At 43.2% G+C, this 16,778-nt stretch overlaps 1 protein-coding gene across 2 annotated transcripts in view; it reads right to left on the minus strand.

Moving 5' to 3' along the window:
* Positions 1-16,778, minus strand: part of LIMK2 (LIM domain kinase 2) — a 345,031-nt gene that overhangs the window by 186,033 nt on the left and 142,220 nt on the right. For both annotated transcript variants that reach the window (XM_086942843.1, XM_086942844.1), the window contains one exon: positions 4,244-4,379. In XM_086942843.1, coding sequence (XP_086798969.1) covers positions 4,244-4,379 — 136 coding nt within the window. The remainder of the gene's footprint in view (positions 1-4,243; positions 4,380-16,778) is intronic.

A 16,778-nucleotide genomic window follows, 5' to 3' on the forward strand; every position in this document is an offset into this window, starting at 1 on the left:
TGTGGTTGTGTGTGTGTATGTGGTTGTGTGTGCTTCTGGGTGTGTGGGTGTGGTTGTGTGTGTGTGTGTGTGTGTGTGTGTGTCAACCACAACCACACACAACCACAACCACACACACACCCACAACCACACACGCACACAACACACACACACCCATCCACACACACACACACATCCACACCCATCCACACACATCCACACCCATCCACACACACACACATCCACACCCATCCACACACACACACATCCACACCCATCCACACACACACATCCACACCCATCCACACACACCCATCCACCCACACACACCCATCCACCCACACACACACACCCATACACACACACACACACCCATACACACACACACTCACCCATCCACACACACACACTCACCATCCACACACACACTCACCCATCCACACACACACACACACACACACACACACCCATCCACACACACACACACACACACACACCCATCCACACACACACACACACCCATCCACAGACAACCACACACACAACCACACACACAACCACACACACAACCACACACACACACATCCACACACAGACAGACACAACCACAAACACACACACACAGACACACACACACAGACACACAACCACACACACAACCACACACACAACCAAGTTCAAGTTCAGAGATTTGTATAGCGCACTACTCACCCAGAGGGTCTCAAGGCGCTTGGGGGAGGGGGTATTTTACTTATCGAATATCCAAGTTTTGAGTTGCTTTCTGAAGGAGAGGTGGTTCTGTACAAGGCGAAGGTGGGTGGGGAGAGAATTCCAGGTTTTGGCCGCTAAGTAGGAGAAGGTTCTTCCTCCCATGGTGGATCTATAGATGCGGGGGATTGCGGCGAGGGCTTGGTTGGATGATCGAAGTAGAAGGGTGGGGGTGTAGAAGGACAGTCATGTGTTGAGGCATTCGGGTCCTAAGTCGTAGAGGGCTTTGTGTGCGTGGGTGAGGAGACGGAACGTTATTTTCTTGTTGACGGGGAGCCAGTGGAGGTCTTTCAGGTTATGTTATGTTAAATAAACTTGTTGAGCGCAACTAACACCATTAGGTTCCTTGGCGCTTTGCTGAGGGAGCAGGGAAGAGAGACATAAAAATTTTTTAAAAAGCGGCTAATTATAAGACTCAGTGAAGAGGAATGTTTTGAGGGAGGATCTAAACTTAGGGTAAGAAGAGGACAACCTAAGAAGAAGGGGCAGGGAATTCCAAAAAGACGGGGCTAAAAAAGAAAACCTAAGGCCACCGTGTTTCTTACTCTTGAATCTAGGAACTGACAACAGAGCCATCTGGGATGATCGGAGGGTACGAAGAGGGGCATACCGATGGAGCAGGGAAGAGATGAAGAGGGCTGTGACCTGCAAGGGATTTAGAAATAATGCAGCCAAGCTTGAATTTGCATCGAGCAGTAACCGGAAGCCAGTGGAGACTTTTTAAAAGGGGGCGAACATGTTGATCTTTGGGTTGGTGATGAATCAGGCGGGCGGCCTGATTTTGGATCAACTGAAGTCTCCTAAATTGATAAGCAGGAATGCCTACATATTATGCATTTGCGTAGTCAAGCCTAGACATGACTAACGCAAGCAGAGCCAAAATAAGGGCATCAGTGGTGAGTAGGCAAGAGATTTTACGTATTTTCCTGAGTTGGAAATGGCTTAAGGATACTACGGCGCTGATCTGGGGTGTCATTGAATGGTCGCTGCTAAGGTGACCGGAAATGTGAGCTTGACGGGGGATGTCCAGTATGAGTCTAGCTGAGGCGTTTTGGATGCGTTGGAGTTTTTTCCTGTAGTTTGGCTGTGGTTCCGGCGTAAAGGGTGTTTCCGTAATCCAGACGGCTTGTGATCAGTGCGTGGGTGACAGTCTTTCTTGTTTCGGTGGGGATCCATCGGAAGATTTTTTTGAGCATGCGTAGGATGTTGAAGCAAGATGAGACGGCGTTGACTTGTCTGGCGATCGAGAGGGAGGAGTCCAGGATGAAGCCTAGGTTACGTGCGTGGTCTGTCGGAATAGGTGCGGTTCCCAGGGCCGGAGGCTACCATGAGTCGTCCCAGGCGGAGGGGGATGATCCTAAGATGAGGACTTCCGTTTTGTCCGAGTTCAGTTTTAGCCGGCTGTAACCGCACACACAACCACACATAACCACACACACACACATAACCACACCGTCAGTGCACACTTTCACCAGACACAGACACCATCAGTCGTCAAAGCACACTTTCACCGAGCACAAACACCACCAGTCATCAGTGCACGCATCCACCAGGCACACACCTCCAGACGTCAGTGCATGCTTTCACCAGGCACACACACACACTACCAGCCATCAGTGCATGCTTTCACCAGGCACACACCACCAGCTGTCAGTGCACGCTTCCACCAGGCACACACACCACCAGCCGGCAGTGCACACTTCCACCAGGCACACTCACCACCAGCCATCAGTGCACAATTTCTACAGGCACACACCACCAGCCATCAGTGCACACATCAATTGTTAACTAATCCACAATTAACTATTGTAGCAATCGCAGTATGGCGCACTTTACTTTTAAACATATTCATCTAAAGCGTAGTATGCCACCATTGCTACAAAAATAAATACACATTTTTTTGGCCTACAATTTATAGACTTTTGTTGCAATTGGTGTTGCAATATTTAGCAATGCCAATTACTCAAACTTAATTAATGCGAGACCTATTGCATTGCAAATGCTTGTTGAAGTAGCTAACTGGTTAACCTTATTCAGTGAAACTTAATTCAGTAAAGATTAAACCGACATTTATTTTCAATTACAATTAGGCACATTATTGGAGACCAGAACAACCCAGTGCAGTAATCAGCTAAGTGGACTATGAACATAAGAAATATTATAAAGAGACCAGCAGAGTTGCTTAAAGCTGCCAGCTTACTGAAAACCATAAAATGCACGCCTGTCTCTCATAATCCCTCATCCATCACATTGCTAAGCGTAATGCCCCATAACACGATAACCACACTTCGGAGGTCCTCACACACGACATTGAGACACTTCCCACACAGGGTCAAATTTAAAGGCAACACCCTTCTAACCACAGACCCCACATGGGAGCGTGCTACCCATGTAGGCAAGCGTTTCAGTGTCCCACACAGGAATAGTAAGTGCAATATAAATGTTGCAATACAATACAGAAAACCATAAAGATGAGAAGAGATCTCTGTCCAAGGTTGCATGTTGAATACAACCAGCATGGCTCACAGATGTGTTTATCTGGCTCATCATTGACTGACTGGTTGCATTTTATGAGACAAAGAATAATATCAAATTTTACCGAAAAAACAAATGTCGGGTTAGATGTACAAAGCAATGGGTGTAAACTCTCTGCTTGCACAGATTATGGCTTGCAGCATGACCAGATGTTTGTGGGCTGCTTTGAAGCACCAGTTCAGCACAATACAACCAGGCTGTTCTCAATGAGTCACATAACTCCGACTCATTATTATTCACAAGACAGGATTTATTCTGCAACTGCCTGCAAACAGTTACTAATGCTGAGATAGAGTCTTACAGCAGACAGCTGGCCCATCACGACATTTGCATCCAACATGTGCCAGAACTGCAACTCACTACAGAGTCGTAATGCCTATCACGTGGTGCTCCTCTTCCCACTTAGTGCTTAATGGCAGCTATCTGCACAGTTGATGCGGTCAGTGATGGACAGATGCCACTTTCCAAATAGGCTGCTAAATGCCACTGTGCATTTGCAAAGGAAACTGAATCACATGGTGTAATGGTTTAAAGGAAGTTTCATTACATATTCCCTACTACCCTTACTGTCCTCTAGCAATAGAATTTAGACCGACATAGGGGTCTTCCAGGTTTTGCTGCTGAGGCTGCACTTTGTTTTTGCTCTCCTACATCAAGATGTCTTCCTTCTTCACATTTACAGGTCAAAGAATGCACCTTTGCAGAGACCAACGTAACTGACCCAAAGCTGCGAAGATTCTGTCACTGCTTCGGTTAGCTTACAGGGCCCATGCATCAGTCGCAGTAGTGTGTACAATAGTAAATAGATAGACTGTCAGGATATTATAATTCAGACTATCATTTTGTCCGAGCAGATGGCAGTGAATTGTGGAACCGCAACACCTGGTATTCACAGTGCTAAAGAAGTGCAAGAGGCTAGAAGAACACAATACACAAAAAAAGGCTACTTAGCAGTGCTCACCATCACTGGGCCTGTCATCAGCAGAGAGCAGCCGTGGCACAGCTCGCCGAACTTTTCCCAGTAATCTTTGTGACAATACAGCTTACTGTCCTTTTCATAGTACAAACTCGTTAAGGCATCGCAGCACTCGGAGCACCTACAGGGGTGAGGGAGATAGAGAGACAATGCTTAGCCTGGCCTTCACAAAATAAACCTCAAGAAACACAGTATGTACATAATGATGGTCAGAAATGATCGGCCATAGGAATATGCCACAGAGTAATATCGCAGGGTGCTGGTACTTACGTTGCCAGGAGGAGGTTTGGGCGCCACTGTACCCACTCCCCCCCCCCCTCAATGAACCAATGTTCTCAATCCCACATCATTGTGGGGGTTCAACAAGAATCTTTTTGTAGAAAATGTTATTCGTGTAAACATGATGAAAATGATCATTTATCGCTCTTACTGATGTTAGTGGGGTTTTCAAACGTTAAATAAGGTTTATACTTAGAGTTCAAATATCCAAAGCAACTCATCACAATACACCAAATAAGCTTTTGACAAAACCACAATGCAATTTATAAGGACACAGATGGTGAGGTTATCAGTAACCCTGGGCGGTGAACTCCGCTCCGCGAGTTAGCGGAATTTTCGACACTCTGCGTTACGCGGAGATCCGAAAAACTCCACTCCGCGTAGCGCACCAGAGTTTTTATCCCCGCTCGAGCTCGTCAACATCAAAGTTGGCGAGCGCGAGCGAGGAAAATCCACCTCCTGGAGAGATTTTTCCAAATTCGCGCTTGTCAATGTCAAGTTGGCGAGAATGAGCGAGGGAAAAACAACCTCCCGGCGAGATTTCTCAATGCGGACGGTTTGTTTTCACAAAACAAGTGGTTCTGAATGCTTGCGACTGCTCGTGTTGAGAAACCACCCGTTCACGTTGAGAAAGCTGCCACTCGAGTAAAAAAACTACTTGAGTGGCAGAAAGGAAGCAGCGCCCACTTGCGCTGTGCATGGTGCCGTTCGCAATAATTTCACAGCGGCGCTGAAAATTACAGCAAACTCACTTTTCTAACGCACCCCGCTGCCTGCAGAGCTCCGCGCAGCAGTGGTTTTTTTTTTGCACTTTGCAGAATTTTGCAAACTCTGCCCCATGTTTAGTTATCAGCCCTTTCATTTGGTACAAGCATCTAACTTCACAATTAGCTGGCTGTTAAAGAGAGAAGTGAATAGTGAAAGAAATGTAAACCAGCTGAAGAAGGAGCCAGGTCGATGGTTATAATCATTGGTTTAATAAGGAATGTATAGAAATGAAAAGCGAAAAGAGGGAGAATGCATATTATTACAAAGCGGAGAGAGGAAAAATGTATAGTATAAAAAAAATTAGAAAGAGGAAGAATGTATAGTATAAAGAGGAAAGAGGAAGACTGTATAGTGTTTAAAAGCAGAAAAGGAAGAATGTATAGAATTTAAAAGCAGAAAGGGGAAGAATGTATAGTTTAAAAAGAGGAAGAATGTATAGTATTAAAAAGAGGAAGAATGTATAGTATTAAAAAGAGGAATAATATATAGTATTACAAAGAGTACTAAAGGCTTAAATAAGGGAAAAAGTAGCTGAATATCAGAACCTTTCAGGAAAAAGAGGATTATTATTAAATGACTGTAAAACAAATGAAGAAGGTTTTAGCGTAAGACCTGTAAAGAAATGCTCAACATCCTTCAGGCGGGGGGCTCTCAAATATTTTGGCGTGAGATAAACATGGGGATGCAGTCAATGTCCAAATGGCTGGTGTATAGTCTATTTCCCAAGTCAGATTGCCATCAATTAATGGGTTTGGGGCCCAGAGTAGATCGAGACTATTACTATTTATGAAGATGTCATGGAATAAATCATAGTGGAGACCATCTCTAGAACAAGTCAGCCTAATGAATAATTCTAGAGCAGCTGGTACCAACTAAATTCCAGTTTGTGTATATATGGCACCAAGTATATTTATATACTTAGAGATGGATTATTCTGAATGCTACAATTTTCCAATCCTGAAAGGGGGCCATACATGATCCCCTTTTTAAGTCTCTCGTCTGGCGTTGCAGTGCGCAGCACTGCTCTCGCAGCGCGAGACTTCATATAGGGGCTTTTGAAATCTGCCCTCACATTGGCCTTTGTGTGCGTCTTTTTAACAAAGACCGCACACAATTGGTCAAAGGCAGGCGCATTGCTCTGCCCATGGCCTATTGGTGGAGGTTACCCGCAGGGCCACCATTTGGTTTCAATTATCGTGCCCAGACACGGGTGCGATAATTGAAACCACATGTCTCGCTGTGGCGCACGCACGCGCACCACTCGCGGGTTTGTTAGTTTTACAATAGCGATCGCTTTCACTTTCGCGATCGCTTTCACTGCCGCTTGTTTTCTTTCCCAGCGGTATTGTCACAGGCCTCTTGTTCTCAATGAAAGGACGTATGGACATATCAGGAGCAGAGCACCACACAGCTTGGCACTGTTATCCCCCACAAAGCCCCTGTACTGCCTTTGCACCTGCCTGTCCAGCACTGGAAGCACATATTTCTCCCCATGGCTCCACGCCACGGACCCAGAGAGACGAAACTGAAAGCCAAGGGCTGGTAGCGGTGGGAGGAGCCGGGGAGGGGCGATAGCCAGATTGGGCTATGGACTTTGCTTTCCTCTGCCTTCCGACCAGGAAACTCTGTCCGTGGCCTAACATGCACCCCGCATCCCCGTACTCCAGTGACCACCGCGGCTGGCCCATTCAGCTCCAAGGCGTCCAGTGTCCGGCAATGCACCAAGGCGCAGAGAACGAGTTGCAGGTAGGGAGGCTGTAAAGTCGTGTAGTAAGGATTTGCGGCGTTGTCACTAGTTATATTTGATTAAGCCGAGTGGTAATTGGAAACAAGACCCTGCTTGCCTCCATCTCTGGCCGCCTGCACTTGACTTCATTATGTAATGCGGATGTGCGCGCGTCGCATTGACCAAGCGCTGCTGGGATATATTTAGTGTCATATTGTCTCCTTCTGAAAAGGAACAAACTAACAGTTTTCAAGACACATCTGTTAGAATCCAATGCATTAGAATAAAAGAAATGCAGGCCAACTCGTTCTGTACGCACATATTTACATGAATAATATAGAACTACACACAGGTAGTCCGTAGAGCTATTTGTAGTTATCCCACATCTTCTTGAGAATCCTAAATCTCCCCGGGTTTTTGTGTGTGCTTATTCTGCTGTTCTTTTTAGAGTGAACCATACAAAGCCAAATATCAGAGATGACTCTTTAGGACATGCTTACATTTACGTTCTGAGACCGTATCAGGTAGGGTGTCTTATCTGGTAACCCAGTTAGTATTGTTGGTCTTAACTAACTGTTACTGCTTTGGAGCAACTTGAATAGGTAGATTTGTATTCTTGTTTTGAAACGGACAAGTTTTTGGGACCGAGTAAAATGTGGGGTCTCCAGGCTAAGGTTACTGTTAATTAGCACTAATCCTAACTTTTTGGAAACTATCCGCTTTTTATCATAGGTTAACCTAAATTATTATTCTGTCTGCCAAGTAAACCATCTTAAAAGTATATCTGGTTTGTGGTGGGACCGAGTGTAGTGGCCATAGGATTAATGTGGTGTGGGTTGCCTTGTTGACTGGAAGAGAGATCCTGAACCATCGCTATGAGGAGGATCACATCGATTTGGTTATTTGCCTAGTCATTAAGGTTTTATCATATTGGATGCCGGACTCTGAAATACACTGCTGATGTCAGTGGCTGATGTGCATTTTTAGGTCTCGCCTAGGCAGCGCTTGCACTGTCTCTTTCAGACCTGCTGAATTCAGGTATGGCTTTTAGCTCTGCTCATTTTCCGCCGTTCTTTTCATTTTGCTCCTCTTAATGTCCTTTGTAAATGATGGCTTTTAATTCATGAATAGGCTTAGTAGACCCTCCTTAGGACCTCCCTCTCTTCTGTTACCTCCCATGAGGACAGCCCCTCTTAGATGTGTCCTAACTCTCTAGGTTTCACTAACTGTTAGTGTGCACTATTTAGTTAATTAATGTCTTGCTAAAACTGGCACGACATGCTGCATGGGCAGCCACCGCATTTCTTTTCCATTAATTTACTTTTGTAGTAATGACGGCACTGTGCGCTTTAGTTTTAAACTTCTGAAACTAAAGCGTGGCATGCCGCCATTGCTACAAAAGTCAATAAATAGAAAAAAAAGGCGGGGGGACTTCGCATTTGTTTTCCATTTATTTACTTTTATAGCAGTGGCAGTATGAAGCGCTTTAGTTTTAAACATCTTGAGCTAAAGTGCGGCGTTCCTCCACTTGTTACAAAAGTAAATAAATAGATTAAAAATACGGCAGCCCACAACATTTTTTTTAATTACTTTTTTTTTTAGCAATTACAACATGCCGTGCTTTAGCTTTAAACATCTGAAGCTAAAGCACGGCTGCCGCAATTGCTAAACAAGTAAATAAATAGGAAAAAAATGTGGACGGCAACTGCATTTCTTTTCTATTTATTTACTTCTGTACCAATCTTTTATTAGTTATGCTACTGCTAAAATATTTGAGAAAAAATTCTAACAAACATTCTAATTTGCAACGCCAGTAGCTCTAAATTTCATTAATGCAAGACCTATTGCATTGCAAATGCTTGTTAAAAAGGGAAGCATAGAAAATCCTGAATGTTAGCAATTCCTTTTCCCAAATGTACATGTATTTATACAAATGGATATGACTCTAAAGGTTTTCTTTACAAATGTGTTTTAAAGCGATTAAAAAGTTGGTACATTGAAGCGAACCCTTTATCTTTAAAATAAGCAGGGACAGAAAATGGACAGTCTACAGGGGATTAATGCGTTGCGATCAACAGTTGCCAAAAGATCTTTATTTTGTATTGTTGAGTAGAAATCCTCTTTCAACTCCATGACTACCAATTATGGTCTAAGTGAAAAGAAGGAAGGGCTCCTGTCGATCATACAACTGCTGTCGACCTGTAACTGTCCCAGAGTAGAGGCACTGATAAATGGTAGACTAACTAATAGAATGGCAAAAGGAAATGGCATAAGGCATGGCTGTTTATTGGCTTCAAAATGTATTTGGTTTCTTTTTGGGTGATAATCCGGCTACATATACAGCTTTTGTTCCTTTTTCCTCTAAAATAGGAAGTTGCCATATTGTTTTTTATCTTGCTGAAGACAGCCTCACTGGACCGAACTCCAACAGATAAGCAGAGGAAAATGAATGTCCTAAATACTCATTGAGAAACTAACGCATTAGGAATAAACACTGCTAAAACACAAGTTATCTGTTTTAGACATAATTAGACCGAGGCACATTTTAAATCGTGCCTGGCTAATTCATGAACTTTCGAGTTACACTTGTTACTCAAAACTCCTGAAATGACACTCCGTTGCGTAATTATGCACTGTTTGTGGCACAATTTACTGAGAGCTCATGGAAATAATGCGACTAGCAAGAATGGGAGCAGATGTTGCTCATGCTACTTGTGTTTTTGTGCTATTTTTTTCCTGCAAAATGCAAACACATTTGCATGCAGATTCTACCCTTATTGCTTTACCTATGGAACAGTATGTTCCAAGGAAGCTGTCTGGCACCCAAACCTTACCACATGCCACATACCACAGGAGCGCCTACTCAAAGGAGTGTTTCAGGGCAAGTGCAGGAAAGGTGGAGGGTGATAGGAGAGGATTCATCCGGGACATAAATGGCCTGCAGCAGGGGTGTAGTGAAACACCCCACCCATATCAGGTTAACCACAACTCAGAACACAGCCAGAAGGAAGCAGAGAGGGCTATCTCCTACTAACGAGTGCATGGCTGGATGACATGCATGGAGGATACAAAGAAACATCTGCCTGACATCACACAGTGGTACTTGCGTTTATAGTATATTATGATAATGGATAAACTGGCCTGGGGTCTAGAAGATTATACTACTGATCTTGAAGCAACATGGGACCCCATGCTGAGATATGGTTCAGGGGGGATATCTTCACTGACTTACCCGGCCTCCCTGAAGGCTCTACAGCTATTCGAGATGGTCTATCAAAGTTTAGGGCAAACTCCAAAACACAATTGGATACTTTGGATGGAAGTGGGAATTCTTGAGAATCAACAAAGGAAAGCAAACGAATGATAGAGAAAGAGGCAATTGCAATTGCACTGTGGGCAGGGAAGGAAAATGTGGGGTTATATTTAAAAATGTTTTAAAAATAAAAGAGGTGAACAGATAAAACCTGTATAACTGCAATCACAGACTACTTCTGCGGTTCCATGTGAAAACATCACAAAAACATCTACAAAAAAATACAGTCAAACTCTAGACCTTAAATCTCGCTCTACAAAAAGTCTGACATGTAATTCCTACATTCAGCCAACTCACTTTCCACATAATGTACTGGATAGTTTACTATTATAACTGCATTCTTTGTATATTTGTGTTTAATGGTGGAATTAGGAGAAAAAAATAATGGTATAAAGGGATGCACCTGAGGCCACAAGTAAACACATGGGATTGGCGAAAAGGCGTGATCTTGTTTTTAACATGTAGAAAGGACACAATGCAAAAGTCACACAAAGGCAGTGCATGCAAGGACACCTTGCAACAAATTATGAAGATGTGAGAAGAGAGCCACCACATGGTACACATAATGCAGATGTAAATCACAGGTCTGCACAAATACCTTTTCTATTGTGAGATCATCCCTTTAGCAAAACAAATTCAGAGATATCACGCATCCAGGGAAAACAATTTATGTAAAAGACAACAATCCGCACTAATCAGCCACTTACGTAAATAACATCCTCATTTATTTACAACATCTAGCTGATATCACCTGAGTGCTCCCTATCTTGTGCTTACCTTTTCTCCATCACACCGCTAAGTGCTACAAAAAGTGCACTGCACGGGTCACCCACGGATTAAATAAAAACACACTACACACAGGCTTATCGCAAGTACAACACCCTAAAAACGAATTCACATACGCTTATCGCAAGCACAATACAGCACTTCACATGATGCAGCCTCCCGCCCCTACGATAATGTGTTTCGGAGTTCCACATTTGGGTATGAAGCCCTGTATTAAAATGCAATTACAATACAATGAAAATTATTTTTTATAAACCTGATTGAGTCACATTTTGCTGGCAATGTGCCTCAGTGAGTTCAACAAATACAGTTGTCTTCAACTCTGATCTGTACGTCACATGTCAAATCCCCTGGCAAGGTAAGATCAGCCCTCCATGTCAAAGTCAGTAAATCAAGTATCATATCACTGGCTTATAGTAACAACTGTTCTTTTCAGTGCTAAGGAAAGGCAGAAGTGTGGTATGATTTATGTAGTGCTATATAAAACAACTAAAAAAAGCTACATCTGCAATATGTCACTGAATGATATTCGCTCAGCCGGAGCACACTTCTGATTAGGATGGGCTATTTACAGGTACAGTGAACAATTTTATTTTGTTTATGCCTCCTTCCTCCGTACTATTTGTGAGACAGGAAAAGACTGTGGACCATACATGCAAACACTGCCTTTGTTGGGACGGGAATGCCTCTGCATGGTAAAGGAAAGGAGTGTATTCCTGCCATGAGAAACCGAACAGCAAGTAACTCTAGAATCCGGACTACTTTAATCCTAAAAGCACCCTGCAAGCCTGTGCCAGAAATTGACATTGAGCCCATAGTCTGGACGCCAGGACATGGAGGGGTGCCAAAAGCATGCCCTTGGTTGGGCAAGAGATTACCCTGTCTCCCTGGCCAAGTACAGATAGTGAAAGTGGCAAACGTACCGTTTATTAGTGGCTGAACAGGCCTTTTTAGCTATTCAGGGATATGAACATGATGCCGACTAGCCAGCTTAAGTAAAGTTCCACTCACGTGTCATGATTAGACCCCTCACTGACATCAATGTGTGAATATGTATGTATAGTAGGGCTTCATACTGTTGCAGAGTCTGTATATATGCGGTTACCAGTGGGATCCATTTTGATTCGACCCAATTGCAATACTGTAGAAAAGGGAGGTTGCGGTAATGTATTAACTGCATCCCAGAGGATGAGAGTGTAATTCTAGATACAGAAGGATGGAGACAGGACTGCTTTTAGAAATGCTGTGAGCTCGGAGCACAGGATTGACATTTAGTCCTTCCTGGTGGAAGCAATGTTGTTAATAGGGAAATCGGGGTAAGTAAGCAGAAACAGTTGCTAGTGAAAGAAGTTTCCGAGGAGAGAGTGGGTCCTTTGTTTTCCTGAGTTGTCTAGCCTGGAAGGTTGACGAGAGCCTTGTGTACAGCTTCACAGCCATTGTGCCAGTTTTGTAGGTAATCCTGCTTGTCACTACCTACTCTAAGGTGCCCTCACTGTGTGCAAATAACCTATACGTCCTTTAGAGAAGAGCATAACTATGAAAAGAAAATTGAACCAAGACTATTTCTAAACTCAGACAGTGGATATCCATCCCCATATGAAAATATTTTTATAAAAATGGGTTCCAACTTCCCCAATTTCCAGTTCGAGCTGATTCACTGCCACAGGAGAAGAGCAGCTGTGTACCAAGACGGATATCGCTGATAGCTAGTCTCCTGAAGGTGAGAAAACACAACCCGATTTCTGGCAACCTTACTGGAAGATGTGGGTCCGCCAGTGACCCTGGGAGCTGCCTACTTGCTGACAGAGCAGTGCAAACAAAAGGCTGTCTAACTGTGAAGGAGAACTCGGCAGCAAAGCTTAGTTGTGAGGAGTGGCCCAGTGTGAGTAGATGAAGTGTAAGAGTGTAGATAAGACCAGTGAAGAGCCCAAGGTCCCTTCATGTCCCGGCCCAACTGCCAAGTCCTGCTAAAGAGGGGCCATTTTGGACTTGCTAGTGTCCACTGCAAATTAAAGACTGTCTTTCGCCACAGAGGCCTCCAAATTGGCCAGACGTCTTGTGCTGATTGTACTTTCATTGCACTACAGCGATTATACCAGCTCCCCAGGCCGAAAGAGGATGAGGTTTCCATCACAATCATTGGAGCAGACTGCTGAAGGTGTCTTGTGGACCTGCTGCTGTGTCACACAGTGGCCGCAGAGAGGAGACAACAGGGCTTCCAGAATGAGCCTTGGTGAGAACAAAAGCTTGCTTCGTGCCCAGTCACACTTGTGCTTGGTGATCCAGAGTCAGCATCACGTCAGTAATTACATACACCTGAGGGACAATGACTGAACTTTGTCTAATAAAGTTTGTTGGGTCGAATTAGAAAACAATCCTATCACTGTACAGAACTGAATAGTCAATAATATTTGGTATGTACTGACCTACTAGTTATGGAAGGTTAGGAAGCTGCTCCTCTGCAACATAGTGAGCCTGCGCCTAAACTTTAATCGTGGTGTTCTCATACGGGAATCCATGCAGTGCATCCCTCTAGCACGACTTACCCCATGAGTATAATTTTTTCATTAGATCTGTTTATTTGACATGTATGAGCTGTAAAACCTGGACATTAGTTGAATAACCAAGAAGAATGCGGCATATGGGGCCCTGAGCACTAGCTGGACAAGAGCAGCGTCTTTCCATGGATCCGTCAAAGTCGAACCTCTCCTGAAAGCTTGAGGCAGATTGCATTATTGGATGCAATTGGGAAATTGTTTGCTATGGACCAGTCTTCCAGCAGACAACGTCTGGTTGTTTCCACTATTCAGAGACAGGTGTGTTAAACTACAATCTAAGTGTCAGCCTTGATGAACCTATGAACAATAAACTAAACTGCACCCAATCTGTGTTTGTGAAATGTTGGATTGTCACCAGTATGCCCCCATGTGTATCATATTAAGCTGTGTTGATATTTAATACTTATTATTTTTGTTTCAAAAGCACGTTATCACCCGCAGTTTTCCTTGCAGCAGACCAGTCATAGAATAAAAATAAATTAAAAGGAACTCCTTATTAGAAGAGCAAAAAGATTTTCAGGGATCAGACATTAAAAGGAAAAGCCTCCTCAATGTCCCTTTTTAGATCGGAGCCTATCAGACAGCACAGCTGTCTGGTTTGCTGAAGACATCTTGGGGGCACTCGGAAAACTTACCTGGGAATGCATTCCGACCGCTGCTTACCAATGGCTTTGTGGTTTGTAACTCACATTTGCTTGATTTCCATTTGCTTGCTTTATTTGCTTTAGGCTGTCCTGCTTGAATTAGTCAATTTACTAGAGCATGCCCAGTTTACCAGGGCTCTTTGTATTCTTCCACGACAACTCGCTTTCTGTAAACAGACTTTTAAATCTTGTTCTTATCTTGGCACTTTTGCTGAGAATTCAAAGACACAGGTTACATGTCAGGCTCAGTGTTCGGAGGGAGTTTGGTGTTTACTTTTCTTTCTCTGACCTCAAAGTGAGATAATTTATGAGACAATCCTGCTGGGCGCTCATGTGAGACGAAAGACTATAGGATGTTATTTTTTCTAGCACACAACAAAATGTAAATGTCTGCAAATGAACTGCGAAAATATATCAGAATTTGCAAAGTACAAATGAAGCAATTTTTTTTTGTAATTCTGAAGGGTGGAGGAAACAAATATTTTAATACGATCAAAACACGTGGTGATGCTATTGCCACATCACACAACACTATACTTCCCTCCACGCCACACCACGCCAATTAACTCTGGCACTCTACTCCACGCTACTCTAATCCACTCCACTCCGACACTACTTTATTCCACTCTATGCCAATCTACAACACTCTGTGATACTCTATACCACTGCTTTCCATGACACTATGCCACTCCACACTACACCACTCTCCTCTACACCACTTAGTTTTAGCTATGCTGAACAGCAGTCATGCTGGTGTACAACATGGCTAAAACATTGGCAAAGCCAACAACAGATCTTGCATAGGCGAAACCGAATGGCTTTATAAATGCTGGTCTACTCTGGGGAATCTAAACAGTAGGTGATCTTTAGATGGGAGAAGGACAGCATTGGGTGAGGATAAGCAGTATATGGAATGAGGTCAGGCTGTGAGCGATTCAACTATGCTTATGTCTGCCTTTAAAAAGAGTGACAATTCGTAGCTTCTAAACAAAGCTTCACACTACAAGTTTAGTCTTTTAGGTATGTAGTTTATAAAGGTTAGGGACCTATGACAAATCCTAAACCATCTGGTAAATCGGAACCAACACATACCTCTCCTGATGACCCAAATCTCACTACCTGGAGGACACTCCCCTCATGGTCGATCTTCTCACTAGTTTCCTGCCTACCTAGTGGTCTCAGGTTCCCAGAAGACAATACTGAGGCTCTCTAGAAAACACCAACATAAATGAATATACAAACTGACAGATTTCCTACAGGTTACTAGCCTTGCACGTGTATCATGATCAAGGGTCAGCATCAATTCTGTTTTGACTAGTGTTCAGTACTGAACATGATCTGCTTACCTTTCTTTGTGCAACAACTCTGGGGATAGACTCCATCTCTTGTCGCTCAACATATGCTAAAAGATGTGCCTTTTTTTTTCTAGACCGCTTTAGCTTCCCGGATTCACCAAACTACTTTATAGATTAAATTTTTTTAATCATGTTGAGTCCCTTTATCTTTTGCAATATTTCTGCTGGCTAGTCCAGAAACAGAATATTACAGGGCTGGCTGGTGTAGGCTACTGGCAAGAATCCTTCATTATGCCACATACGATCTAGGCTACTGGCAAGAATCCTTCATTATGCCACATATCCAACAGCCTAAATACAAGGCAGGTAGGTACCAGTGTCGAACTTTTGTTCCTTTCTAGAGCTGCCCGTTTTTATTTTATTGCAGCAGTCCCTTTTTTATTCATTTTTACTGAGGAAATATAGGGAAAAAAGAACAAAATAAAAACCAAAGCTAGTACAAATATAGAGGAACCATGACAACAGTATTATCAGCGATTGCGAATACAAGCTTATAAATCACATCATCCATATTTCAATCCCAACGACAAAGCACATTTCATGATATTTAATTCTTTACTATAGAACACACTGCAGTATCCAACTACCTGTTCACTGCTGACCATAAAAAGCTCCTCTAGCTCTTGCTCCCGTACCTTTGCAGAGATACAAGCTCTCATCTAAGTAAAATATTGCAAAAAACCTAGAAAAACAACTGAAAAAAAGGGGTTCTGGCTCCAACCATGCTGCTGAAAAGCATATCCTTGCAACAGCTACAAAGAATGAATAAGCTATGAGTCCATCCCTCACATAATGATTATCCAATCCTAATAGCACTTGCTGGGGCATAAGATTAACCCGATTATTTAAAATCCCTTCTAAAAATGTACAGATTGTATCCCAGAGCTCGTCAAATTTCCCACAGGAAAAAAAAATTCACATTGCGGGCCTTTCAAGTCCGTTCTTTTACCCCAGCTATGCAATTTCAAAGGAGTATAATATAGATCATACAACATCTTGCAGTGCTCGCTTTTTAACCTGGCACTTAATACCTCATGCCCCAAACTTGAAGCTTGTTGAAAGCATATATATTAGGGATCAAGGCCAAATCT

This window comes from Lissotriton vulgaris, chromosome 11, assembly GCF_964263255.1.
Source record: "Lissotriton vulgaris chromosome 11, aLisVul1.2, whole genome shotgun sequence".
In the NCBI taxonomy this organism is placed as follows: Eukaryota; Metazoa; Chordata; class Amphibia; order Caudata; family Salamandridae; genus Lissotriton; species Lissotriton vulgaris.